Source organism: Apteryx mantelli, chromosome 7 (genome assembly GCF_036417845.1).
Source record: "Apteryx mantelli isolate bAptMan1 chromosome 7, bAptMan1.hap1, whole genome shotgun sequence".
Classification (NCBI taxonomy): Eukaryota; Metazoa; Chordata; class Aves; order Apterygiformes; family Apterygidae; genus Apteryx; species Apteryx mantelli.
Window position 1 is genome coordinate 31,402,171 of NC_089984.1, and position 27,371 is coordinate 31,429,541.

Here is a 27,371-nt window from a genome sequence, read left to right on the forward strand (position 1 = left end):
ACCAGTTATCTTGTTAAGGGAAAGTAAATGACTCGTTGTGCTGACTGAATACATTGCTATGCACAAAGTTTGCAGTGCTTTTAGCAATCCAATATTGACTGTCAGCCATCCAGAAGCTGTTAGAGAAGTTAAAATACCGGAGGAGTGCAGCAGCAGTGTAGCAATACGTTCGCAAGCCCATGTTGTACTGTGTGGCTCAGACCTGGCTGCAGATCTTTATTATTCACGTGTGCCCTTTGGCAGGCTTTCTTACATGGAGGCAAATGCGTTCTGCTCCTCCCTCAGCAGCAGGATATAGACAATCTACAGCGTGCCATTCAGTGGTGGTTTATTATTTTGTACATTATTTACAGAAGAAGACATTTCACAGGGACAGGCTAGGTTTTATTTATTTATTTCAAGTCTCTTGAAAGCCGAACACGAGGCACCGAGGGCGTGGGAGCCATGAACGTGGCGCAGGGTGACTCTGCCAGGCCGGGTGCACCAGCTCAGCCAGCCGCTCCCCGTCCTGCAGCTCAGAGCACGGGGCAGAGGAGCTTGAGCCTTCCTGTGCCTGGCTTAGTACGTGTAGATGTAATTTTAAACGGAGGACAACATACTTGGGCACTGAAAGTTGTTTTTATATGAATATCAGGATTCCCTCTCTCTCTCCCCTGTCTTTAGTCCTGTTTCTCTGAATTTTAAGAAACAGGCAGCGGGAGCTGACAAAGACCTGTGAGAAGCGTACCGGAGGTTAGCTCTAATTACAGTCAGAGGGAGGCCGTATCGTAAAACAGTCATGGTTTCAGAATCGCCGTGTGTGTTTCTTAGATGTGCTATTGCCTCTTAATAGGATCCAAAGTGTGACAGGAGACCGCTCTCTCGTCTCCGCGGTGCTTGGCGTATGCAGGGAGTCTCTGCTATCCTGTCAGAAAGATGTGTGTAGGCTTTGCTGCCTTGTTAGACAGGAGGCATTTGTAGGTTTAAGTGGTGGCTTGACTTTGAGACAGCTGTTCAAAGGTAGCAATTCTGGAGCACCAAAAGACTTGAAACTAAGTGCTCCCATCTTTCAAGGGAAATTTAAGGATCTGTGTCAAGCAGGTGATTAAAGAAATTTAGGTGCCTAACATTCAGGTAGGTATTTCTAGAAGCAGCTGTGTGGTTTCTCTGGCCCCCCTCAAGGTCATCTGTCAGAGGAGAGACAGAACTGAGAGCAGAAGCCAGGTCTGCTGGGAATCCCTGTCCCAAGCCTCCATCTACAGGACCAAATAATCATTAGCAGGGGAGCCTTGGTACTTCTCACTTGATTCATCTGATGTTTTTAAAGTTTAAATTGCTATTAGATAGTTAAAAGGCATAGTTTCACTGAAGTTATAATACAGAGGTTTTTAAATCAAATGGTGTAGATTTGAGGAGCAGACTTTTTTGGCTTGAAACCCTGTATGTAATAATTATTAGCTCAGTAAAGGTTTCCCACTGTTTGCCTTCTTGACTCACTCACTCAGAATATTAGATTCCTTGCTGATAAGATTTGCGTCAACCTCTGATTCTCACCCAGGACACTTTAAAACGAGTCTCCACTGGAAGATGAAACAGAGGGTTGGTTAGCGCTCGCTTCAGCCCATACTGTCAAGCCGCAGGTGTGGAAGTAGCTGGAATATTTACATGAATCCATGCCTTGCCACCAGTAATGCTCAGCTTCAGGGAATACCTCACCACATCACTTGTGTTTTATGTGTGTATATGTGTGTGTGTGTGTTCTTGTGAACACATATGAAAGAACAGGGGATAATTAATTTGTCATCTTCTGCAGTGTAAAAGATAAGCACTGAGATTAGAAGAGTTACTCTGATTAACGGCTGTATAAGGTCTTGTGTATATCCATAGTAAAATGGGAATCGCTGCTGTTATTTTAGCAAGAGGCGTCCATGCCATTTTCTCCTTCTAATAGCTTGTTATCCTTGTGTGTCAGAGTTCATGGGTCTTGAAGGGAGAGGAGGATAAATAACCTATTTGATCTTCCTTTGGAAAAGAAACTGTTTTCCCACACACTTCCTAAGAAAGATGCCATAGTACCTAGCGAATAATAATAATAAGTTGCAATTGCACTTAAGCTGGAAATGTTTGTACTTTGTTGTTCCTGGAAGATGGTAATAATGTAGCATTCAACTCGTCTTGTTACAAATAAGAGTCAAGGGTGAAGACCTTAAAGATGCTCCAAGGTTTTTTTTCTCCCTCATTAAGTTGTTTTGAAAGTGCCAGTCAGTTTTGTGCAGTCTGCTCTGTGCCAAAGGAAGCAAATTTGCTCTTGAGAAGCATTATTATCAACTGCAGGGATAAGTTATCTCAGACAAGTTTCATTTAGCTCTATCTAGAGTGGTGCGAATTTCACCAAAGACAGGGAAATTGTCCCAGCCTTTCTTTCAAGTTGGTGGCAGCATTTTAACAGGAAAACCCCAAGTGTCTCATGCAATATCAGTATCGCCATAGTGAGAAAGGACTTCAGTGTCCTGTTTCAAACCTGAATTAATTTACCCAATAAGAGCCTCACACCGGAGAGTTAAAGGAGTATCTAGATGATGATAAAAATACAGGCAGTTCTGGGGAACTGCTGCTTGCAAAGGTGTTTGCTGACAGATAGGAAATAGATAAAAAACAGCAAGAGTTTTAGAAAAGTGTTTATTGGGAAAGTTCATATTGCACATTTCTCAAAATGCTGGAGGCAACTTTCTTCTATTGTTACAAAATTCGTGAAGGTTAGTGTATGCTTATTTTTTCTATGCCTCATAAAACTCTTAATCATAGATGTCCTGAGCCAACAGCTACTGTATTAGATATACACATACACACAAAAAAGCATGCTGCTTATAAAGGTAAAATGACTATGACTAAGTATATATATATATTTGTATATGTATTTAAGCCAGATTCCAGCCTCCTGTTTAACACTTCAGAACAGGGATCACAACCCCTCAAGGATGCTCTGCTGCTTCATGGCATCATAAACAAAATGGCTCTGGAGTTCAGCGTAGCTCTGACATTTTGGTTATAATGCCAATAAACAAGAAACCCCCCGTGGCATGTTGACTGACTTGTTTTCCTCAGCAAAGCTGTAAAGAACTGTAGTGTACTTAGAGTTACTGTGTTGCTTTCTCCCCCATACTAATTAAAACAAGGATTTTTAGCTAGCATAAATGTTTTGGGGATTGCCACCATATACAACATTATACACTTTTGCTCTACATCTTAATCATGCTTTTCCTTTAGCTGAAGGCAGCAAAGCTTCAGTTACTGGAGAGAGGAGCTAACACAAAGAAAATTTACTCTAACTGAAAGCTGAAAGGGTTTGGGATTTCTTGTGTGTGGTTTTTTGTTTTTGTTTTTTGATTTGTATGAGAGTGAGCCTTGGATGCATAATAGGATTTTGCAGGTCTAGCTTAGAAGGCTGTTGCCAGGTAAATCTGTTGAATTATCTACTCAGGAAGACAAGCTGGTAAAAATGAAAAAGCTGGGGCTTCATGGCCTATTTCTGCTGTAAATACATCTTCATTAAGTGTACAGTCATCCATCGTCTCTGGCTTAGAGTGATGCCTTGGGCATTGCTAACAAGTAGGGTCATTTCAGGAGTTTCCTGGTGTCTTGGAAAGGGAGAAGATGACATGAAATGGAGTCTCATTTTTTTAGTCTTAATACCTGGTGCATTGGATTATCCCAGTATTGCAGACTGCCTCTCCCTCCTTGTGAAAGCAGTTAAATAGCTTGGTGTTACTTTGGGTCTGTGTGACAGGGAAGAATGAGCAAACTGGGCTGTGCTGGTCAGCAGCAATAGCTTTTTTTGAAGTATGGTTGTGCTTGCAAAAGTGATTCTTCTTGTTGCAGACTGAGCAAACTTGTGACCGTGGAGTCCTGAAGAATCAATGCCTTGAAATTTGCCAAACGCCAGCCAGTCCTCTACAGAAGAAAATGATTTTTCTCAATTTGCTGCATAGCAAGCAGACCAGGAGAAATCAGGACTCTGGCTGAGACAGCAGCTAGTTAAATTTAGGGGAAAACAGCAAAAAACCCCCACAGAATTAATGGGAGAGAGACTTAGAGACACAGAAACATACTCTCATGGCCTAGCCTAAAGGCAGATCTGTGGGCTCCTCAGAGCTCCCCTGGAGAACAAATCTAAGACAGGCAGGGCTGTTCTAAAAATAATGTGGCGTTTTATTTACACAACGTCTACAACAGGTATTTGCAGAGGCACTGAATTTCTCTTTGGAATGCCTGAGGTTTGACTGTAACCCTCAGTCTGAGTCTCCCAGTGTGCACTGCATACACAAAATGAATGTACCCTCATCTCTCCACCATAGGCTTGGCTTGGTTTGTGTAATCACACAAACCAATCTAGCTTGTTGAAATTATGGGTTCAGTCCTACAGTCATACACCTGCTGAGTTCAATGGGAATTTTACCATAGGAGGGATCACATAAAAAGTTTTGGTATTGGCCCAGACTTAATCTGGAGAAATGCACATCCCTCTTACCAATGAAAGCTTAAAATTGATGAATCTGGAGTTACAGAGAGATCTAATGAGTCTTCTTTCATGTCCTCAAGAAGAAGGGTAACACATCTTAGTGTGTTGGCGACTTGAGGTTCTTTTCACCTCAAGAACCTGTAATTCTGGCAATATCCGTGTTGTGATTGTAGTGTGGCATGAGGGTGTGTGTGTGTGAGGGGAGGCAATTTGGGACATGTCAAGGAAACCTGTCTTACACACGCTATAATGGTTTGACTTACTCCTGCACAATGGGTGTAGGATTTCATGTAGCATATAGTCCAAAACTATTTGCATAGCCACTAATACAAATGAATGGAGCCTACCGGCTTCTACTTTGGACGAAATAGTGTTCACTAATTTCCAGTAGACACCAAACAGGTAAGCTTACCCTCTTGTTTTTTAATTACTGCTACACTACTGATCTTCATTGCTAGCTTAGGACTTCCTTGTCAGGGCCAGGATACATTCTTTCCATCCATCTCCACTTGATTCTCTCAGACATTTTAAGGAATGCACATGCATTTTATTTGTTTCCAAAAAGCAACATAGATCCATCTTCTGGGGGTATTAGTCTACACGCTACAACTGAAAGCAATGCTTCTTTGAATACATCTCACGTGTCAGACCACACTGCAGGTCCTTCCACACATCCCGAGCTCTAGGTGGTAGCTGGATATTTATGAGCGATCTGCACGTAATACACATTGCACAGCTTGTCTGTCCTTCCAGTATAGCCACAGTATTGCAGAAGCCAAATTTTTTTCTTTTTTCTTTTTTGCTGTCTTTTTTTTTTTTTGCCAGACATTCCTGATTTTATGATTTTATATGTGTAGAGATAAAAGTACCTGGTTTAAGCAATGCCTTTTTTCTGATAGTATCGTGTGCACCTTAGATTTACTCTTGTGGATGCTGTTGTAAAATTCATTTAAAAGGTAAATACCATAATATGTGATACGCAAGTCAAATTTTTTTGCATCCTGGGGTAAAATGTCAGAGATTATAGAAAATGCCAACCTGTGAATACAAACTTCTGCTGATGAGAACAGAACTAAGTATCCAGGATTTTCTTTCAATGTTTTGCTGACATATGGTGCTTCTAACCCAGTGACATATTAATTGACTAGATTTAAAAGAGATGGACAGTGCTTAGCAGGGAAGGACAGGATACGCATTATAAGACAGCTGGTTCTGCCTCTGCTGGATTATGGAGACAATATATGTTGGACAGCTAATGAGTCTCTGTTGCATAAGATAGATACTCCTTATAATAGAATTGCATGCTTTGTCTCTAAATAGGGTTATTATACACACCATTGCACAATGTTTGAAGAGCTTCGTTGGCCCTTGTAGAGGGTTAGGAGAGAAATAAATTGGAAAACAATTGCACATAAGACCTTCAATCCATCAACTGCTCCATATTTATCCAAATTACCAGTGCACTCTTCCAAAATACAAATCTGCTATACATTCAAGGGTAGAATGTTAATACTGACCGGCCACATTTTGACAAGGCAGATTTTTCATACGATGTTGCTTTTAACTTGCGGCAAAACCTTACACCCACAGGAATAAAAGGTAGTAGCAGAAGCCACTTATAGTGACTTAACAACTCTCCACTGAGAATGAATTCTCAGTTTAATTTTTGTCACAATGCAAACTCCAGCCTGAGTCTCAGGAGGTCTCTTGATTACTCCGGAGATGAACTGTGAAGAACTGCACTGCATTTATAAGGGGTTAACCCCCAGGAATATTCAGAATTTGAGGGTAATGTTTGCAAAAGTGATTCATAATTTGAAGTGCTTCCATTTTTGGATCCCCAACTTGTGACTGTTCAGTGTGTGATTTTCAGGAGGTGCTAAGGTCGGAAAACTGTGGAGTCTTTATGCTATTACAGATTAGATATCCAGGGTTTTACATGTTCAAAATAACAAGTCCTTTTTTTTGAAAATGCTGGCTCAACCACTGAGCAAAGTCAAGTGCAGCACTGTGTGGTTATGGCTCCTTTTCCCACAGCAACAGGGGACTTCTGTGGTAAGCGTTGCAGACAGAGCTTCTGAGAAAGTCAGCGAAAAACTGTTTTGTCAAAGCCAGTCTAAATAACCCCATATCCTACCTCTTACTTGTCATTTTTGTCCTCTTCAGTTAAAAATTCTTAGGTCTTTTGTCTGCAGGTCCAACTTCTAGTCAACTCCTTTTCACTGCCAGCTGTCTGGGTACCACTAGGATCTTACTAAATAATGTTAAATAATAACAGTCTTAGTCTGGCAGGATAGATGATAAAAATACTGAAATATGCAAAGCTGTGAGGATGGCTTTGTTCACTGCTTTATTCCTCAGACAAAAAAAAGGACATCCTCAAAACACAGCTGAAAGCAGCCTTTCAATACAGAAATCCGCAAGTTGGTCCACAGTGTGTTTTCCATTTGGAAATGGTCATACCCAATTCCCGCAAGTATTGTGTTCTAACATGAAGCAAGAGCAGACACATGACAAAGGGAAATTATTTGCTGTTAGTGGTGCTAGTCATAGTTGTTACTATTTGTCCTTCCCTCCCCTGTCCCAGGGCCCCTTCAGTTAAGGTGAAGGGTTTATATATATATATATGTATGGGTATATATACATTTATATACACATGTATGTATGTATGTGTGTATATTTATGTGCTTTGCTGAATTCTGTTTGGAAGAAGGAGTGGTTCTTTTGTACAGTCCTTGTTGAGGTTTCAGCTTCTGTTGAGTCTGGTCACTTCCTGTTGGATGGGGCTGTGATCCTTAATATAAGGCAGTGTGGCTCATGAAAAGACTAGTAATTAATTTCCCACCCCGGATACTTTTCCAGTAACCGTTTTATGTTCTCTGTGGTAAAGCGTGCTCACCGATGACAGCGTTTAAGAGGGTTTCGTACGTTGTTCAAACTAGCTGGATGTTTCTCTTAATGAGCTCTCCCACTGCTATCACAACAACTTTAAATACCTTATGGCTAGTGAGGAAAGACTGACACACAGGCAGATTTGTTTCTGCAAATATCTTCCTGATTTAGTTGCGTTTTTCAGTGAGGTTGATTTCATCGCAGGTTGTGCTGATGCTATAGTAGTTTCAAGTAAGAGCATTTATGTGTGCTTTTCCCTCCTTCTTTTTCTTAGGAAAAGGAAAAGCTATATGTGGAATTGAAGCATGTCTTGGCCCGACAGCCTGGACCTGAAGCAGCAGAGCAGTTGCAGCTCTACCGGCACACCCTCCGAGAGAAGACGAAACAGCTGAAGGTAAGAGATGTCCCCTGTCTCTGGCCAAGAGGCTGCCGGGCTTGCAGAGTTATATCCTTGGTGATCCTGGAGACCTAGGCTTTAAGAAGACTTCCAGTGATCGATGCGCATGCCTTAGCATATTAGATCAGGAAAATAAGGTTAATACTGCATCCTCCCCTAGGGAGAACCAATGGTGGTGGAATAGCTTTTTGTCACATAATGTTTGTTTGTTTCATTAAAAAAGAGAAAAAAAGTCTTATTAGAATATTAATGTGCAGCATATTGCTGTGAATGCTCTTTGTGCATGCATATTCTGGGACATAATCCGTTTTCCGTTGGGCTTATTCTCCTTCCCTTTTCTTAAATTATTAAGGTCTTGTAATAAGCGAAACAAAAGCATTTCATTTTCTTTTAACAAGCTAGTGGAAATATACTGAGAAACTGGGTCTTAAATTCTTGTTATTTCTCCTGCAACACATACACAAGTATTAGACTTGCAGCCTTTTACAGGGATAACAGGAGTCACCTGTCCTAACTTCTTGTCACCAGAGGAGTATTTCCTGGTTTTGAAGGAACCTTATGGAAAACTTTGAAAGCATGATATTAAAAAGTGATTCTGTGATAGAATTAGTTGATCTTTTCTCGTTCTTGTCTGCATGAAAGATCACTCTCCCCGGGAATTCATCTGCTTTTACAGCTCCTTCCTCTGTTGAAGTCATCATCTCCTGTTCACTGCATCATAATCATGTCTATACTAACCATGAAGAAAAAAATGCAGGAGCAGATGGGCCCTTAGGAAACAAAGAGCCTGTTATGCAAATCTTCTTAGCTTTCCGTGGAAGAGAAAAGCAATGAACGAAATGTAAAATAGAAGCCAAAATTTAGCTAAACTGAATGTGATTTGAAGTTTTCCATACGGTTCCCATTTGTCCTTAATGCAGTAAATTGCTACTGTGTAATTCAGGCAGTATGCTGTAGCGTACTGGTGTGCATGTCATTCTGTGGTGCCAGGTCAAGTTATTTTCCTTCTTATAGCAGGAGAGCACACTATGCATGCTCCTATTCTCTTTGAAGTTTATTGACTCACATGGAAGCAGCATTGTATTCAGATTTGCCCTGCCTGAAACTACTTTGCCTGTGTCGATTTAATTACTTCAGATAAAATTCCCTGTGAATAAAACCCATTAGTAAAGTTCCAGTTTGCTTTCCTCCAGGCAGGTCTCACAGTGTCTGCATGAAACAAGTATATAAGATGGTTCAGAAAGGTGGTACAAAAGCTTTACATTAATGCTGTAGAACATGATGACTTTTCATATACTTTTAAAATCGACCATCAGTTAGAAACACTAATAATGACCAGAAAGGCAGATGGTGGAAAGATTTCTCCATAATAGTTGCTCTATTAATTGAAAGTCTAGACACTGGTATCCTCTTCCCTAGCTGGTAAAAGATAGAAAGCACAACTCTAATTCCATTGCAAGCATTTAAGGCATTTTTAAATGTTCAGTTCACATTACACATCATAACTTTCAATTCTGTCTTGTTATACTGGAGAACTTTCATTTTAAATACCACAGTTTTCTTCAAACTGTGCAAATCTGCCATTACTTTGCTTTCGCTGTTGTAAATGATTTACATCAGAAATGCAAAATTAAGATATTGAAATTCTAGGAAAACATTACTTGTTAAAAGTGAACACACATACGTTTTTAAAGTTCCTGCCTTATTATTTTTTAAGCCCTTAATTTTGTGTTTTCATCTAGATTTGTGTCCCAGAGTATTAAAGGCTACTATATGTATTAATAATACTATTCCAGTGATGCTTAGGGTATATTTTACATGTTTTATTGTAGTTAAATGGCATAGCCTTAGTTTTGTAAACTGTCCTTAGAGGGGCAGAGGTGGTCAAATGAAACATCATGATGAGATGTGCTAGGAAACGATGATGCCTTATATGGTCGAATGAGAAAGGAAGAAGTGCCTGTAAAACTTACCTGTATGTGAAACTAACATCTTCTGTTTCTGCTTTTTGCCTTTCATTTGTTAGGTTTTGTCTTCAGAATTGAATATGTATGAATCGCAGAGCCAAGAATACAAATATGAAATTGAAAGACTTGCCAACGAGCTTCTGAATGTGAAAAAGAAATATCTGGCTCAGAAACGCAAGGAACAACAGGCCAGGTATGGGGCAATAACAATTTTGTCTATCCATCTCTCTGCATAAGCCTGATTTTTTAGACTCTCCATTACCCTTTTGATCAGAACGTGGCCAAATTTGACTGAGGTGATATAATTTTATTGTTTCATTTTCCTGAATGTAACCCTTCATATTACTTCAGTCTTGTTTAGATTTATCTTGATCCATGCTCAGGACAAAAACATACAGCAGCAATGTTGCTGTGTCTGACATGTTGTACAGTCCAGTTAAATTATTCATGCCAATGAGATGGTGCCCAGAGGACACAGAATAGTGTCTGATCTCTCACATCTAACAAGAGATCCTCAAACATTATAAGGATCTCAATGCATTATACAAGTTAGTATTAATATGAAATACATTATTAAAATGAAACACCTTATATGGGGGGATAACCTTTCTTCAGGTGGCAACTACATAATCCTGATGTAAGAGTAATGTCATCGCTGGGACTGATGAGTATCCTCTTCTGAGGCTGGATATCATTGCCAGTGGTTGCAGAGGAGAAGGACTTTCCCCATCCACTTCTTGTTCTCTTCCTACACTCAGGTGGAGGAAAGTGGGCAGTGCCTGTAGTCTGGCTTTGTCCAACTTCCTACTCGTTTGAAGGGAGATTGTAAGAACTTTTCTGTAGGAAGTTCTTGTCTCTCCTGTAACCAGTGGAAGTTTGATGGCACCTCCCTGTCACTCTCAGTCCACAACTGAGCATTCAGCTCCTTCTCTCAATTAAAAGAAAATGACTAGGATCTTAGTTACTCAACTTGTGATCCATTAGAGTGGCCTAATTTGAAGAGGCTGAGAGATGAGACTATTCTGATAATGAATTTCCAGTCTGGGCCACCAGAATTACTAGTCACTTCTGAAAATGGAGTTATTTGACTTTTCCTTTTAAAGAGAAATTTCTCAGATTTCTGCAGTCAGCTGATACGATTTGTTACCGTTTTTTTCTGTGTATGTCTTTTGTCTTTCCACTCTGCTTCCTCAGCCTGTCCCTTCCTCATATGCACTAAGAACCACAGCTCTGTGTGTTGCTGAATGTAATTCAAATCTGCCTGTATCCATTTCTTTCTTAATCATATTTTAGCCAGCAGTTTTGATGACTGAATTAGCAAAATAGTCAGTGATAAACAGTGACCTTTGTCCATCTGCAAATTGCGTAAGGTTACCTTAATGTCTGGAATTAGCAACAACTGTGCAGTACTAATGGCCTTCCTGGAGCTCTAGGATCAATACATGAGGCTACCATAATGTCTGGTAATCCATTTCCAGCAGTTAAGTATCCTCTTCACAATAGTTTTAATGTTTGCTTTTGGATCCTGGCTTCATGTTTCTTTCTGTTCATCTGATGAGAAGAAATTCACCAATGTTTTGTTGTTATATCTTACCTAAATTAGTTTCTGTCATAACTATTGAATCAAACACCTTGTTGGGGACATAGGTGCTTTAAAAAAACCTCAAAATATTGTGTGAGATGATAGTGATTGAACTTGGGTCTGTTGATTATCCATAGTGAGTGGAATTTCCTGGTGTGGGTCAATTAGTGCCAGACTCATCACACTGTTTATAGGGTCAGGGTGGGTATCTCTGCCTTTAGTTCAGTTTGACAGGTTGTTCTGCTTGTAGGCAGGCATGGTTGCAGTCCTGTGAGCATGATGTCTTTGTAACACCTGTGTTTTGGGAATATATCTGCATACTGTTGATGATGCTTCTTCAGGACCACAGCATCTCCTTCCCCCCACCGCTGGCTCAGAAGCTACCAGCACTCTACCCTCAGCCCTGGCTCACACTTCTGCTCGGTGTGAGGCAGCCAAGAGCCAGCCAGGTGCTGGGCTTGTGCTCTGAGCTGTCCCTCGCTGTGGTGTTTTCCAGACAGATCTGTTAGGCCACATCCTGCTTTAAAGGATATGTACCTCCCAAGGCATAACTCGGCACATCAGTCCCAGATAACTGCAACTTCGGTAGTCTCTAGACTCCTGTTTGTGTTGCCCAGCAGCAGTGAAACAGAAACAACCGTGTTATGCAGTCGCCCTTCTCCAAACTGCTTTCTCTGCATGGCATTTCATCCGCTTCCTGCAGTAGAGAGAGCCAGTTCTGCAGCCAGACCCTTCCCCAAGGAGTCTTTCACCCCCTGAAGTGCAGCCGTTCTGCGCCGTTCCCAGCCTCAGGCTGTGCTGTAATGGCAAAGCCTGGCGTGTAGACGCTAGCCAGAGAGCCAGGGCTGTTTGGTTCTTATAATCTCAGGTTGTTCTAAATCCCAAATGACAGGTAACCACTGACTTGGTCTCTATCACACTGGCTAATGTTAACACCATGTCTGTAATAAATGTGGCTGGTTTTGCTGATAAAAAGAGGATCCTGTAAGGACAACAGTGTAGCAGCATTATTGACTACACTGGTATGAAAGAGAATTTATACTCTCAGATAACCCTGCACAAAGGTATCATCTAAAGCTTTTATTGATTCACACAAGACAGTTCTGGTTTGTGATTTAAAGTCTTGATACTGAACTAATGCAGTTTTCCATGGGATGCTGAAGGAATATAATAAGAGACAACACGAATTTAGCGTTGTTTTGGGTTCAAGCTGAAAATCCAATGTTTGAAATTTTGCTTGTGAATTTGGAATCCTCTTTTTCTGCTCTCTGATTCTGAATGTCAGCTTTCCCAGATGCTTTGGCACTCTTTTCCTCACTCTCCCCTTTCTCTTCTTCTGCTTCTTGCTCCCTTTCTGCTTCGTTATTTTTCCTAGTTGCCTCTAGCACCTGCATGTCAGTTTGATCCTGGTAAGGACTGGTAAGAAACTATGAAGCTAGCTTAAATCTGCACCAGAGACCTGATGCTTCAGCCCAACTCATGTAAATAACCATACTGAGTAATGTCAGTAGTAACTGAGAAGCTTTGCACCTGGCTGCTTGCGCATTAATTCTGCATCACAGTTCTGCTGCACAAAATTTTCCGTACCCATGAGCACCTCTGTGAGCTGTCTCCATGGGAGCCTGGCGCCAGAATGAGCAGGGACTCGACCCCTTTCTCTCCCCAAAGTTGGAAGTCCAGTGGTGTGACGGGATGAGCGTAGCATGCTAGTTCTTAGTCCTGTCAGCTGGCCCTTTTGTTAGTGCTACATTGATATTGTTTAAAACATTTACAAATGATTTTTATGTTTAAGTTCATCTGAGCCACCTTGCATAGCTAGTCATCATACAGGGTTTCTCTGAGCTTCCTTCTCTCCCCCCCAGATGGTAATATTGAGGGACAAACTAAAAAACACTAATTCTAGGAAGTCTTTTCCCCTGTGGGGGACTGAGGACGCTGATCAATCAAGACTAAATTTTGCAAAAGCCTAGTTGCACTCATGTTTGTGTCTCAGTCTCAATGCCTGTAAAATAAAAGTAATGGTACTGACCTCCTTTGTAAAGCCTTGAGACCACTACTGTTAAGATAAACTAGTACTTCATAAAGCCCCGCTTGGTTAATTATAAATATCTCAAGACCCAGCTCTGAAACCTCCAGATATATCACAGCAAGTTTGAAATACTGTCCTTTATATTTGTTCTGCTGTACTTACCTCACCAGCCTCATTAGAGAGGAGACCGCGACCCCTTGTTCTGTTCTCTTAAGGCCACCAAATTCAAGCCCTCCCAGGTGCTCAGACAGAGCTGGTTCCTGGGGCTACCAGTGCGCACACAGCACCGTGTTGGTTTTCTGCAAATGTAGCAGGCAGGATAATTATCACTAGAACTTTGTTAAAATGTGAAGACAGATAACAGTATTTATTCATTAAAATTCAACAAAGGAAAAATATCTTCCCATCGCGCCTTTGATGAGTGTAGCTGTTTGTTTGAAAACAAATGTATACTTGCCAGAATGGGATGATGATTAGAAATCTGAAGTCACGGAGCTCATGCACAGACTTGTTCTAATGAGGTGCTCTGACCATTTTGGGGCTAGCATTAAGAGAGCTCATTTGTTTCTGATTTTTAATAATTCCAAAAAACATCAGCAGTCTTGTAATTAGATCCAAACAGACACCTAGTCTTGGTGGTTTAGCCTAACAGGCTTTAATCAACAATTTTTTAATGATCTCTAGATGCATGGTTGCATCAAAGAAACTTTGGAGGACACAGATTTCCTTAGTTTCTAAACAGTTGGAATGAAAAATGTATTTTTTTCCTTTTCTTTGTTTCTATTTCAAGGGAGAAGGAACGATCCTTGACTGACATGGAGTCTGAGTTTCCACGGCACAGACCTGATGTTCCTCGCTTCACTGGAGGGGGCTTTGCTCTCAGCAGACCCCTTCCCAATGTTACAGCTTAAGAACGGACTCACCTCGTTGCATTCCCTCTCCCAGTTCCTTGCTAAACTCTATTTGTGTTGCGATGTTTGAGAAATTATAATTTAAAAAGTAATCCAGAATCATCTTTCCCTCTGAAATCACTGTATTGCCTTCAGAAAAAGGCATTTGATAGTAGAATTAATGCCATTTGGGTTTACCAACTGTGGACCAAATTCTGCCCTTACAATGCCAGCAGAAGCCTGCACTGGTGGAGTTGTGTGGTGAAACCCATGCTGATATTTCTTCTTCAATACTGTATCTCTTTATGTAGCATTATAACACCACAAAATGCCTTAATATGTAGAGTTATTTACCCTTTATCCACCTCTGTTGCAAAGACTTGCTCCATTTATCCTCTGACTCAAAGCATCTAAAAGGGATGAGAAAACAGAAAAGAAGAAAAATTAATAACGAGGTGTTCCCGAGCCTACTGAGCAAATCCAAAATTGACAACTCTTTACCTAAATGTGCACATGTAACAGCCCTTTGTGCAGGTAACATATAATTTGGTTTATTCAGTATTTGCTGCAGTTGTTAGTAAGATCAAGGAAATTTGTGGCCACAATGTACATTATTAAGAATGCGATTCTGTTTACTCTGATAGACACAAAGTGACATAATTATGTCTGTTCAACCAGGGAGATGATACACACTGTCTGGAACATGCTGTTCTCTCGTATAAATCCTTCCTTCTGATTGAAACCTGGGCTCAAAACATGACAAACTTTACTCTTTATTTTCTAGGCACTTGGGCATTTTTGTAACTTTCAGAAATTGTTTTTGCAATACAGCAGGAGCCCTCCAACCTTTTCAGCCAAAAGAGATTTAATTATCATTCATTAACAAGTGAAATAACAAAGTCACTGCATGAGGTGCTGAAGTATAGAAAACTTTCTAGCTGTAAAATAAAATGTTTTGAAACTGATTTGTACATGGAAGTTCTTTCCCAGCCTGGGGGATAAAAATACTTGTCCACAGAGATATGCTGATAAATATTTCACATGCACAAAAAACTCTTTGCAAAGATTTTGATTTTTTCTTTGGTAGAATACATAACTAAATATTAAAGCTACTGTGGGAAACTTTTAATGGAAGTGTTTAATTCAGAGGAATCAAGTTAAATACGACAGGGATCTACTTTGCTTTTACATCAGGGACTGGAACACTTAGTCATCAGATTTATTGTATTTTTCTTTTGTTCCCCAAATGCTATTATTGCTCCTTCACTGTCAAATGTATTATGCTAAAGTTATCATTTTAGGGCAGTCATGCTGTCTGAATCGTGTCTTTTGTGAGCGTGACATGTCCTTATAGTTACAGTAATTCAGTCACAGTAAAATCAGAATAACTGACCTGGGCACTTAAGTTTGAGGGGATCCCAAGTAAATTTTAGCTGAGGCTTTTGGAAGAAGGTCTTTGTTCAGGTTCTGAGTATCCAGCATGGAGCTGGACTCTGCCATGCTGACTGATCCTGGAAAGTAATTTGTACTGAAATAAATTGGCAAAGGCACATTTATTAATGCATGTGAATAGGAGAGGCACCGTTAGACTGACAGAATACTATCACACTGTGGAGAAACAACTTATTTATTACACTCTGAACTGTGCAGCATATTTCTTAACTTAATCCAGAGATAATTCAAGTCTATGTTCATCTTTCCATCTGTTTGATATCAGGATTTAGAAGACAAGTTGTTGCAGTGGTTACAGCCAAGGGAGCGAAGCCAAGCAAATGGAATCTGTTCCCTAATTGCTTACATTTTTATGAATGCACTAATAAAACATCTTCTTCCATATTTATATGTATTTAATAGTAGATTCCATTGCATAGGTTGGACTATTTTTAGAGTAAGACACTCCTGCCCTAAATAATTCTTGGCCTGAGTTTTCCAGTTTCTAAAATAGGTGTGATAATATTTGACTAAGAACTTGCAAAGATGAATTCACCTCTGTCTAAAAAGTGCTTAGTCTTCTCAGATTAAAAAAACCATAGAGGAGTGCAGAGAATTGTAGTTATTTCGTGCAAAGTGTTCTTCCAGTCTGCAGGCCTGGGAAGCGAGTGCAGTAAATGTCACCTACGGAGCGCGGGAGCTGTTAGTGTGTTCATCCACACCTTCGGGCTTCCAGATAGGAATGTGTTGGCTACTCTCTCCAGTTTTATTGCATTTGTTACTTACTTCCAGAGAAACTGAATTCACATGGTAAGTTGAAAAAAAACCCAAACAAACAAAAAAAAATAGTCATCGAATTATTGCCAGTAACTTTTAGCATAATCAGGAATTGAATAACTGCAGCCAGCTTAATTTACAGTGCCAGCGAGTCAAACCATTTCTGAGTTCATGCAGTAGAATGGATTAAAGCACACCGAATCCCTTCCCCCATCCACTCTATAAAAGTCAAGGAACTTGAAAAATCACTGTAGATGTCTGTGAACCCAGCTGATGCTGAGGTGCTTTTAGCGTTCAAGGATTTGGCTTGCACAGCAGGGAAAGGCAGAGCATTAATGAGAGTATCATTTGTTCAGTCACTGCTGCATTGCGAGCAGCAGTTCTGAAGTGCTTCTCAAAGTTTCGTTGCAGAATAATGTTAATTGAATTCCAGCTTGTGCAAGATGTAAGCCTAGAAGTAGCGAGCATATCTTTAACTTCTTGTTCCTGTAAGACATGGGAAAAGATGGAGATGAAGGGCGGTGATCCATGGCACTTAGGTCAGAAGGAGTCTTTCTTCACTTTAATGGGTTTGGATTGCAGCTGTAGGAGCTTGCATAGTAAATCTCTCCTGGATTTTCTTTCAGTGAGCAGGGTATATAATATTGTTTATTTTCAGAGTTCTTGCAACACGTAGGTAATGTTTTAAGTAACTTCCCATATAACTTAAGCTCTGATCTTGTCTGGTAGGTCTGTATTCATCATAGGCATGAGCAGGACCCAAACAAGGCACTGTACACTGAACTATGGAGTTTTAAGTGCAGAGCATGACCTTTCTGTGATTGCCCGTTAGCTACTAAAGCACATGGCACAAAAACCCAGTCCTTAATTTACACCCTGCTTTATGACTTCAGAGCAATAGCAGCACATACTGCACAACTGGTAACGTGGCCTGCAGGTGTAAATCCGGGATCCCTTTAAATCAACAGCAGTAAAAAACAGGTCACAACTCAGGCTTTGTAATGTTAAGAGCTACAAACACACCGGGGCAGAATTTGGAGGCTGAAGGAAAGGGTGAGTGCTTGATACCTGCAAATAAGAGATTTTTACAAGAGATTTCACAAGGGTAAAGGGAGCAGCAGGTGTTGGGGCCCTGAGGGCACTAACAGGCCTTAATGGCCCTGATTGGCCTCACCTGGAGCCTCCTCAACCTATTTCAGCCCAGCTTGGGCCATCACCCCCTTCCCAGCAACCCTGTGGTAGTGCTGGTCTCCAGCTCTGCTGCAGCCCTGCCTGGCCATGGGCCCTGCTGGTCCCAACCCAGCTCTGCAGAAGTTCCTGATGATCTGGACTCTTGGCTGCCATCTGCGGTCTGTCCTGTTTGCCTTGCCTGGGTGCCCTGCTGGCCCTGGGATCCCTCCCGGCTCCCTGGTCTGCAGGGAGCTGCCAGCCCTTGCTGTGCCCTGATGGCAGGGTAGAAAAACAGCTTTAGTACCACCTGCTAAAGAGCCTACGAGAGTGAGCTGCCACGTGACTGGAAAGGAACGGATTGCAGGAAAGGTGACTCAAGGTGGTGAAAGCCCAGCTGAAAAAGAAGATGCCTCCTGGCTATGCCAGACAAGAAGCCCCTGAAGAGGTGCTCGTCTGTGTGTCCTGGAGCACTTCTTGCAGGTGGGTTGCAGCAGCTGCGTAAGCCTCCATGCAGTGTGCCTGATCTCAGGCTGCTGTTTCATGTTCTTGTACCTGGGTGAAATTACTGCACCCCAGATTAGTTGCAGGATGGATAGCAGAGAGAAACGGGTCCTTAATTTACCCACCACCACCACCTTGCCCAATATGAAATTACCAGCAGATTGAGTTAGTGGGAGAGTCGGAAGGAGAAGCCAGGCAGCAAAGCCAGGAGGTTACTACTGCTGAAGAGTTAATGGCATACTTCCCGAAAGCTGGCTGGTCCCAACTGTCTTTACCCAAATTAGAGCATCTAAATCACGTCCACTTGTATTTAGGTACTTTGGCAATTGAGTATTATTTTTTCCAGCAAGTGGTTTAGCTGTTGTACGTTCTCTTCTAGTGGAGAATATTTTTAGTTTGTTTCTAAAAGCAGTAGGTTGATTTTGATGCTCCTCTCTGCTCGTGTACGTTTTCAGCAGCCCCACACAGATTCGCCTGGTTACTTATGCTATTCAGTATGTGAAGGATGTTAGGATCTGATCCTACGGTGTTGTAAGGGACCTAGTTTTCCAGCTCTTTCTTGTAGTGTTTGCTGTCAGCTTCCTACTGGGAGGCACTGGGCTCTCTGGCCCCTTGCTCAGGTGTCCCAGATGAGGGGCCAAACTGTCCCTGGCCAGGGCACCCCTTTAATCCCCTCCTGCTCTAACAGCTCGCCTGCACCTACCGCAAGGCCAAGGAAGCTGCAGCTGCTGCTGTTGGGTCTGATGTGCAGCAGGACTGCCACTTCACAGCTGACTTGTGACAGTGCCAACCCAGACCTGGTGCCCAGGGAGGGGACACACCACACTGGCACTCGGTTTTGGAGCCACTGAGGCCTTTCTTCTCCCCGCTGTCTGTTTGTCGTTACCCCTCAGCTTGGTTTCTGCCCGAATTGGAGCAGCTAAGTAGGTTTATTGAACCCATATACCTTGTGTAAATCCTTCTGCTGACCTTCGCAGGTTTATATACCTCCTCGCAGGTGTGCAGAATTGCTCAGACAACCCTGCATGAGCAGGGCTGTAGGAGAGCCTCTCGGCAGCCGAAACGGGCTCAGGCTCCTGGCGTGCTGGGTGCCAAGACCTTACCTCTCCCTCAGCTTGCTCCCTGGGGGAGCGCAGGGTGCCGGGCTTGCCTGTCCCTTCCCTGCGTGGCCTGCTGGTGGGCTTCTCTGTAGGGTCTTAGCTGGGCACCAGGTGAACACAAACAGCACGCACAGGGGAAGGGGTGTTGATTTTTAGGGTGAAGGGGGTGCTACTGGAGGAGGAGATCAAGTGCTAAACTCTGCAGAGGGCTCTGAAACAGGGGGAAGGGAAGCTCTGCTTTCGTGCTGCAGCCTTGGCTGGCAGCAGGGTGTTTCTGAGGCTGCTGTATCTTGTTTCAGGGCTGGGGTGTGCAGCAGCCGCCGTTGCCTTCCTCTGCGGGTTGGCTGCTGTCAGCCCCTTAGGGCTGGGGCTTAAAACTCAAGTGTCTCAAGCTGTGTCGGAGAGCTCTGAGCTGGGTGGCCACCTCATGTTTGCTCGAGTGAATGCAAGCCCGTGTGTGTGTGCACGTTTTTGTGAACAGAGCCTCGTTTGGATCTTATGTTGTCAGCGCTAAGGCTTCAGTGATGTGGAGCTGGTTACACAAAGGTGGTTTTGGACTTGGATTTCCCGAGGAACTGAGATTCTCGGTGCCTTTGTGTGTCTAAGAGCACATGCTCTACTTGCTCCCGTGGCTCCTAGTCTCTTTGCTTCCTGGCTGGCTTGGGCAGTGCTCACCTCACCCAGGGCCTCTTGCAAGAGGGCTTCGATGACCTCAGATCTGTATGTCATGGGCAAATGACACATAAGCACTTCCTTAACCAGGTGTCTTTGTGGCCTTTTAGCTGGGGGTCCTTGTGCTACAGCCTGAGTGCCTTCGAGGTGACGGGAAGGTACTCCATCTCCCAGGGCTGATAAAAGGCCGGGCAGACCAACCTTGTCGCGGCTGCCCACAACTCTCCTGCCAAACAGGGAGTTTCCTGGGCAAACGCCCTGTGCTGGCTCCGAGGGCAGTCTGGCTCAGCTTGCTGTAAATCAAAGATCAGTGGTTTTCTGTTATTCTCTGTTATTTTGCAGGTGTGTTTTTGTGTTTTTTCGGGGGGTGAGAGAATGTCAGTCTACCTAACATCCAGAGAGAAGAGAGGGTACGAATGTTGCTTTGAAGGATCTGATTTTTTCAGGCTGGACCTTGGCAGACCTGAGTTTTCCAAGACAGCCAGTAACCTTCACGGATGTGAAGTGGATATAACGCTGCACTCTGCCAGTCTTGACTATTTGAACTGCAAGTTCTTCGCTGTAAGAACAATTTTCCAAGGCTCTTTCTAGGCAGAAGGCAAAGCAGCAGTAATTTAAAGCCATTTTAATCTGAAGTGAGGATGTCTACATGGGGTTTTAATGCACTTCAAGTTAAGTATATATTTGCAACTTTTGTCAATCTCTCAATTTTCCAAGTGTCCCTGTGGAAACAGGGTGTTTGTGTAGTGGCGTAACATCGACAGCTGAGTCTTGCTGGGATCTGTAGGCTCTAGTATGATTAAAAGCAAAAATAGTAAGGGAGTGGCATATTTGCAAACAGCACTGTCATGTAGATGATTAACCATTTCTCCCTACAAACAGATAAAAAGAAACTGGTCAACACCTTCCATTCCTGCCCCCCTCTGCAGGAACACCCTGAAGCTTTGTCTTCAATATGGAGTAATTCTGGGGAAAAGCAGCTGTTTTGTCCCCCCTCAAAAAGGCTTTTCAAAACTGTTGTGCCTAGCTTGAGTGAAAAATGCATTTTTTTTTTCCCCTAGGACTGCTTTGATGTTCATGTAATCACAAACGATCATGCCAGCGGTCGCCCCACGGCAGCTGGGCTGTGGGGATCGGCCCCATGTGCGTTCCCAGCCAGGCCCAGTTGCACAGCAAAACGTGTTCGCTTAAACTCCCTTAAACTCCAGATGAGAAGCTGCCCACAGCAGCAGTTTCCACGAGCCTGTTTGCCTTTGCAATAAGGCAGGCTAGGAGCAAACACACGTTCAATTACTGCGTCTCTCCTGACGGGTGGTAACCTGCAGCTTTGGGAATGTCCTCAGAACTGCTGGTTTCTGCTCTGCGAAAGCTGCGCTGAGCCTTTAGCTGCCCCCTCGCATGAAGCGCGTGCGGCAGCGCGGCTGGATGTCACTGCAAGCTGGGGGGGGGCTGGCCCTAATAAATGTTCCTGTTTGCAAGTCCCCACCTGGGCTACCTCATCCTGCCTCATCCCCTGCAATTTCAGTGTTACCGTTCGGATGTATCCTCTCCTGGCAGGCTAGCAAAACTCATCACTGAAGTTTTATCTTCACTGAGTGTGCACAAGTCTCTCAAATTACCAAGTCCCTTGCTAATTCAGGTGCTGTAGAGGAAAAAGAGAAAGGCAAACCTCAAATATCTCAAACCACCCTTCTTTACTAGCCTTGCATTTTTTTCTTAGTTGTGAGCTATTTATTAGATCCTGATGCTTGCACCAGTCCTGAACTTGGCTGACTTTCAATAGTTTTCTTGCCAGAGTTATCCTCAAAATTCCTTAAAGCTATCTATGTTTGGATTTTTATTTTTTTTGGAACAGATCTTGTTGTTCTTGTTGCTGAAATGAGTGTTTTAATTTGTATGCAGTACCGCAGACAAGTTAGAGCTTCATGTATCAACTGGAAGAAGTGAGCAATTAAGCGACTTCTGTTACCCAAGTCAACAGACCTCTGCTTGAGTACATTAGCTGAGGATTTAGTGCATTTCCAATTTACATCTAATCAGGTGCAACTCTTTGCTCTTAATATGATGTGTGCTCACTGGATCTTAGTCTGATTTTGCTTCAGCTTTTAGCATTTATATCACACACGGATGGCACATGCCCCGTTCCCAGGCTGATTGCTGACCCATGGTCACGTAATGCTCTAGATGGGTATTTTAGGAACATTTTCAAAAGCATTTGAGAAGCTTCTCATCAGGAGTGTTGAGGCTCTGGTGGCAGTGGGGTTCCTGGTGGGTCTAGCTGTGGTGGGTCCTGCTGGTGATTAGGTGCCAAGGCAGGATGGACGTGCATCTTTTCTGTGTTCAAATGCTTCCTTAGCACCAATTCCCCTTCCTGTCCCCAGCTCCTGCTCTGCTCCCTCAGGGCAGGGAGGTGTTAGAAACTGGCAGAGTCTGTGCCTGCTGATGAGGATGAGACTTGCAGACCCACAGAGATATTGCTTTTTGGGTGATGGACCTGAGTTTCCCCCATTTCGTATGGGACCAGGAGATCATCCCCATAAAGCGCTTGCTGGCCCCTCTCTGCCTGGCTCTGGTGGAGTGTGCGAGGGCTGGATGGAGGAGCTAGATGAAGCTTGCCCCCCCCCCCCTTTCCCAGCTACATGTGTGGACCCAGCAGCCTCCTGCCCCGTGCCGGCCACGGCACGCTGGGGCAGAGCTGGCGCGGGGAGCCCGTGCGGCCGGGCTCTGCGCTCTGCTCGCTCTCTGCAGGAGCAGATGCCTGCGGTTTCCGGAGCTGTCAATCATGCACTGCTCACAAGCACTAACATTCAAATTGAGCAATATCAAGGGGAATTACATGCCAGCATCGCTTGTCTGATCGAGAGCTTCACCCCGCGCTCCTGAGGGACGCGTCTTGTAATTTACTGCAGGGCTGAGGGATAACTGATTTTTCTATCCGCTTTAGCGTGAGCTGGCAGCAAACTATCCAGGCCCTCTGCCGACCGACTCGTATCTCTTGCCTGTTTCCTTTTCTGGCAGCTAGCAGATTTCTGCTGGGCTTTGACCAAGTTTTGCAGCTGAGGCCTGGGTTTCTTCATGCTCTTTTATTTCATGTGCTGGCAGCTCTGATTTCCCTGTAGCTGTCCTGCATCCCATGCCTGTGCCTCGCTTGCCCTTGGTTGCCTTCAGCTCCGAAGCTGGAGCATCCCAACAGCCCAAGGTCTGCCTGTGGGGAAAGCGGTGGCACGTGCTGCTGCCACCATGGTGACGGGGCTCTGCTGTTGTCCAGGCGCATGAAACATCTGGATAAAAGCTGAACTGGAGGGAAGAAACTGGAGGCTGTGGCTGTTTTGCCTCTGGTGCTCTGCGGGGGTGAGATGGGTTGAAGAGATCTTCTTGCTGGTGATGGGGAGGGGAGCCCAAGAGCTTTAGCACCAAATCCTGAGCTAAAACTCACCTGAGCACAGCACAGAAGAGTATTATGGTCTGTCTAGTGTGTCACAGCGCTGTCTCCTGGCATCAGGGAAAACCGATTTCTCCTGCTCTCTTGCGACACTGTAACCTGCCCGATATCCCTCATCACCTCCACTTGCAGCCCTGTCCACGCGCTGGTGAATCCCCCTCACGTGGGCTAGCGGAGCCGCTGGCTGGGTAGCCGGTGTGTGCTGTTGGTGACACGCTGCCCTTCTCCCTCTCTTCCCCCACCAGCCCACCTGAAGAGGTCAAGATCTGTTGAGCAACCCATGGGCTTTGATTAAACAAGCCATAAAGTGGAGCACCGAGACTGGCTTCCCACTGAGCTCCGGTAACGCAGGCTAATTGACCTCAGGAAACTGCCTTTGGCAGCCTTTCATGCTTTTCATGGGAAAGTCTTGCAATCTAATTACCTCTCGCAACGGCCCTTTTATGGGGCTATTAGTTTAATGTGGCTCAGTGAAATTTGGCCTGGGGGAATCTCAAATCCTAGAAAACTTAAGTGTTTGTGGGACAGACAGATGAAAACCTTCCATGGGTCTATTTGACTTTTGAAAAAACAGGACTGGTTTGTTGAACAATATTCCTGCTAGGAAATGCTGTCACTTAAAGCACAGTCCATGTAGCAATGCACTGTGGGCCAAATGTTGCTCAGAGCTGGTGAGTGTTGGAAGCGGAGATCCTTGGGGTGAGTGAAAGGCCAAAATGTCCCCAGCCTGAGTATGGAGTAACCTCACCCCCTTCTCTCCAAGTGTGGACCAGGTGAAGGTGCGTCTCCACATGTGGCTGCCAGGTCACAGCCAGCATCTGCCCTTCTCTTGTCCCGGGCCTGTCCTGAGGCTGAAGGAGGGAATTCAGAATAAAGGTGTCAGACTGATTTCCAGCTCCTCACCACCTGCTTTGGATGATGGCTCTTGTCTAGGGTCACAACCTCCCAACCTCACAGATGTTCATCTGGCTACCGCAGAGGGCTTGGGCTTCCTTGCAGCCCTGGTGTGTTTGGTCACAGCTTGGAGAGCCCAGGGGGTGCCTTGAGCTGGCATCTCTACTGAGGGAGCACCAGGCTTTTTCTTGGCCTTGTCCGACCTTCACAAACCCTGCTGGGCTTTATCGGCCCCACTGGGTGCCCAGGGAGCAAAACCCACCCCACTGTCCTCTGATTTGATGGTGCTGTGGTAGAAAGTGGGTTTTATAGAGCCCATGTGGCACCAGAGAGAAATGATAGCTGTAAGAATATTTTACCTTTCTCCAGCACCTTCCAGATAAAGACCACAGGAATAGGGCCAGCATTGACCATGTAGGCTTTATAATGACCCTACTTAGGGGAGAGATACCTGTACTGCATCTCTCGGACAGGCATCTGGAAGCACAAGATGATTTCTGCTCAGTCAAGCCTGCAGCAGACCCATGTTTAAGGTGTGCGGGATCTTTACGATAGGGTCCAAGCACCTTGCAGTCTTTAATCTTCACCTGGCACAGCAGTGATGGGGGAAGTCCTGCTGGCCCTGGTGCACGGATGGGAAAGTGGAGCCGAGCAGGGGAGGGCAACTGCAGATGCGTCGTGGCAGGGACTCGGGCCAGGTTCCCTGCACCGAGCGTCCTGGCCCCAGGCGTTTTTTCCTCTTTGATTTGCTCACAAGACAACTTCCAATGCAGAGCCTCAGGCAATTCCTGGCTGGATCAGGATGTTACAAGAAATGCTGCAAATCTACCAAGAAGTTTTTCAAGTGACTGCTTTCCCATTGGAGTCAGCACAGCAAAAGCAATGTTTAGGTGAGATGCTTCATCCCTTTTTTGAATCTTTTCTTCTAATACCCTTGTCAAAGTCTTGCAGGCAGCTGCAGCTCAAATCACCTTGCATTTTTCTTGTGATTGCTTCACCTGATATCGTGGCGAGCGTTCGTATCAAGTTGGTATGTGATAGATGGTTAGATTTGTGCTGTACTTTGCAGTCCAGGGGTATAAATGTTTTTAAGCTGAACAAGTCAGTTAAACACCGGCACTGTCTGCTGCTCCCTCATCAGCATTACAGGCAGAGAGAGATAAAATAGCAGTGGTAGTTGTGGCGATAGAATGTCGCCTGCAAATAAGGTAAGCACAAAGACCATTTCCAGAGACAGATGGAGTACAACTTCCCTGTAATATCCCTTGAACTATTTTTAAAGTGGGACAGACTTAAAAACCCATTCAGGACAAGAGCAGTGTGGAAGGTGTGAAGGTCTGGGAGCTTGGGAGAACATTAGGACTTCATAAAAGTTTGAAGCTTATTTATTAAAAAAAAAAAAGGGGGGGGGAGGCAGAGAAATAGAAACCCAAATGCCAAGGATGCTCCTCTGCAGGGATGTTGCAGACCAGGTGAGATGATGCTGGTGGTTACCTCCACCCAGCCCTCTGCAGGTGGGTGACTCCCTGCCTTGCAGGTGGTCCTGGCAGAGGCCTCGTGGGGGCCGGGCTCATCTCCAGTTGCAGGCAAAAGAGGGAGATACCTGGGGGTGAGGGAGTCAGAGGGATGGTGCCCTGAGCAGTCCTTGCCAGAGCTGCTGGAAATCCCCCCCAGGCAGGGGGCAACCGAGGTGGGACTGACCTGGGACCACAGCAGAGCTGCCCCATGACTGGGGCCAGCACCTGAACCTAAAGCGCGGAGGCAGCTGTATTTACTGAGCAGATCAGGTGGCAAAGCCCCTTCTCCAGCATCCTCCGCTTTGCTGTCCTGCTCGTGGGGCTGCCCGGCCTCAGAGGCCCTTGCCCAGCACTCGTCTCACCTCCAGGCTGTCACCTCTGCCAGACAGGTCTGGGGCTTCGGTCTCTTGACCCCCTTCAGTGACTCTGCTCCTCTTTACTTTATCCTTGAGGAAGCACCAGGCGAAAGGCAAGCTCTGCGAGTGGGGAGCCCTGGCAAAAGGGTTTGGTTGCTGTGATGGGTGTGAAGCTGCCCTGGTCCCCCATGATAGGAAGATCTCCAGGATCTCCCCTTATTTTGCTCCCCAGAAGCACCAGTAACCCAGCGGGTGGTTTTGTGCTGACCCAGGGACCAACCCTGCTGGACTGGAGTCCACCAGTGATTTTGAAATGGCTTCTGCCAGCTCGGGATTTTGCTGTCAGGACTACGACCATTGCTTTGGCTGGCAGGTGCCAAGCGGGAGAAGTCTCTAACTGGTTTTGGTGTGATGGTTTCCTTATGGTCCAGTGCGTTTCCAGGTGCTGAGAGGGTGGAGGGAGTGCTCAGAGCCATGCCGTGTAGAAGCAACAAAAGAAAACAGATGAACCCCCCAATCCAAATAATGTCAATCAGGGAAATTAAAATAACAAATGAGAAGGATGGATGCAGTCAATCTTTCTCTCAGAGTGAGCAAGAAGGAGCAAACATGTTTCCTGTGTGATATGCAGCAGCCTTTGAAAATGAGATGACACCTTCGGTTGCTTGGTGAGCAGGGGGATAGAGATGGCCTAATGAGCGGGAAGAATTTGGGATGCAAAGCTGAGGACTCCCGGGAGACCCGTGAGGATCATCTGCATAATATTAACATCTTCCTTCTGCCTAGAGTCTCCTTCCTGGGGGCTTCAAGCTCTTTCCCGCACGGGCTGGAGCAGCAACGCCCTCCTCTCCCAGCCGCTGTCCTTCCCATTGCCAAGCGCAGCGACTTCGGGCTCGTACAGGGGCCTCCGGGGCCAGCCGCGGTGTCGTGGGTGCGTTTCTGCCTGTGTGATGGGTGCCCACGCCGTTACACCAGGGTGTGTTTAGCTCGGCCGTGGGTCAGAGCCAGCCTTCGCCTGCTGGAGGCCGTCGCCGCCCCCAGGTCTGGATGCGATGTGGGTTCCCAAGCTACTCCCAGGCCTGCGGCATTTGGTAAAATCACCCCCAGGTAACGAGCCCAGGCAGCGCCCGTGCAATAGCCCAACTTGATGGTGGCTGTGGCTGGGAAGCGTTACAGGAACGGGGGCTGCGGACCGAGCCCCCGAAGTCCTTCCTCCCCAGCAGGAGGAAGAGGAGGGTGTGATGCAGACTCAACCT

The 27,371-nt window shown here is 44.7% G+C and overlaps 1 protein-coding gene across 1 annotated transcript in view; it reads left to right on the forward strand.

Moving 5' to 3' along the window:
- Window positions 1–15,170, forward strand: part of CFAP58 (cilia and flagella associated protein 58) — a 59,678-nt gene extending 44,508 nt beyond the window's left edge. The window contains exons 16-18 of the mRNA XM_067299555.1: window positions 7,665–7,784; window positions 9,814–9,947; window positions 14,156–15,170. Coding sequence (XP_067155656.1) covers window positions 7,665–7,784; window positions 9,814–9,947; window positions 14,156–14,276 — 375 coding nt within the window. The 3' untranslated portion in view covers window positions 14,277–15,170. The remainder of the gene's footprint in view (window positions 1–7,664; window positions 7,785–9,813; window positions 9,948–14,155) is intronic.
- Window positions 15,171–27,371: the final 12,201 nt, after the last annotated feature.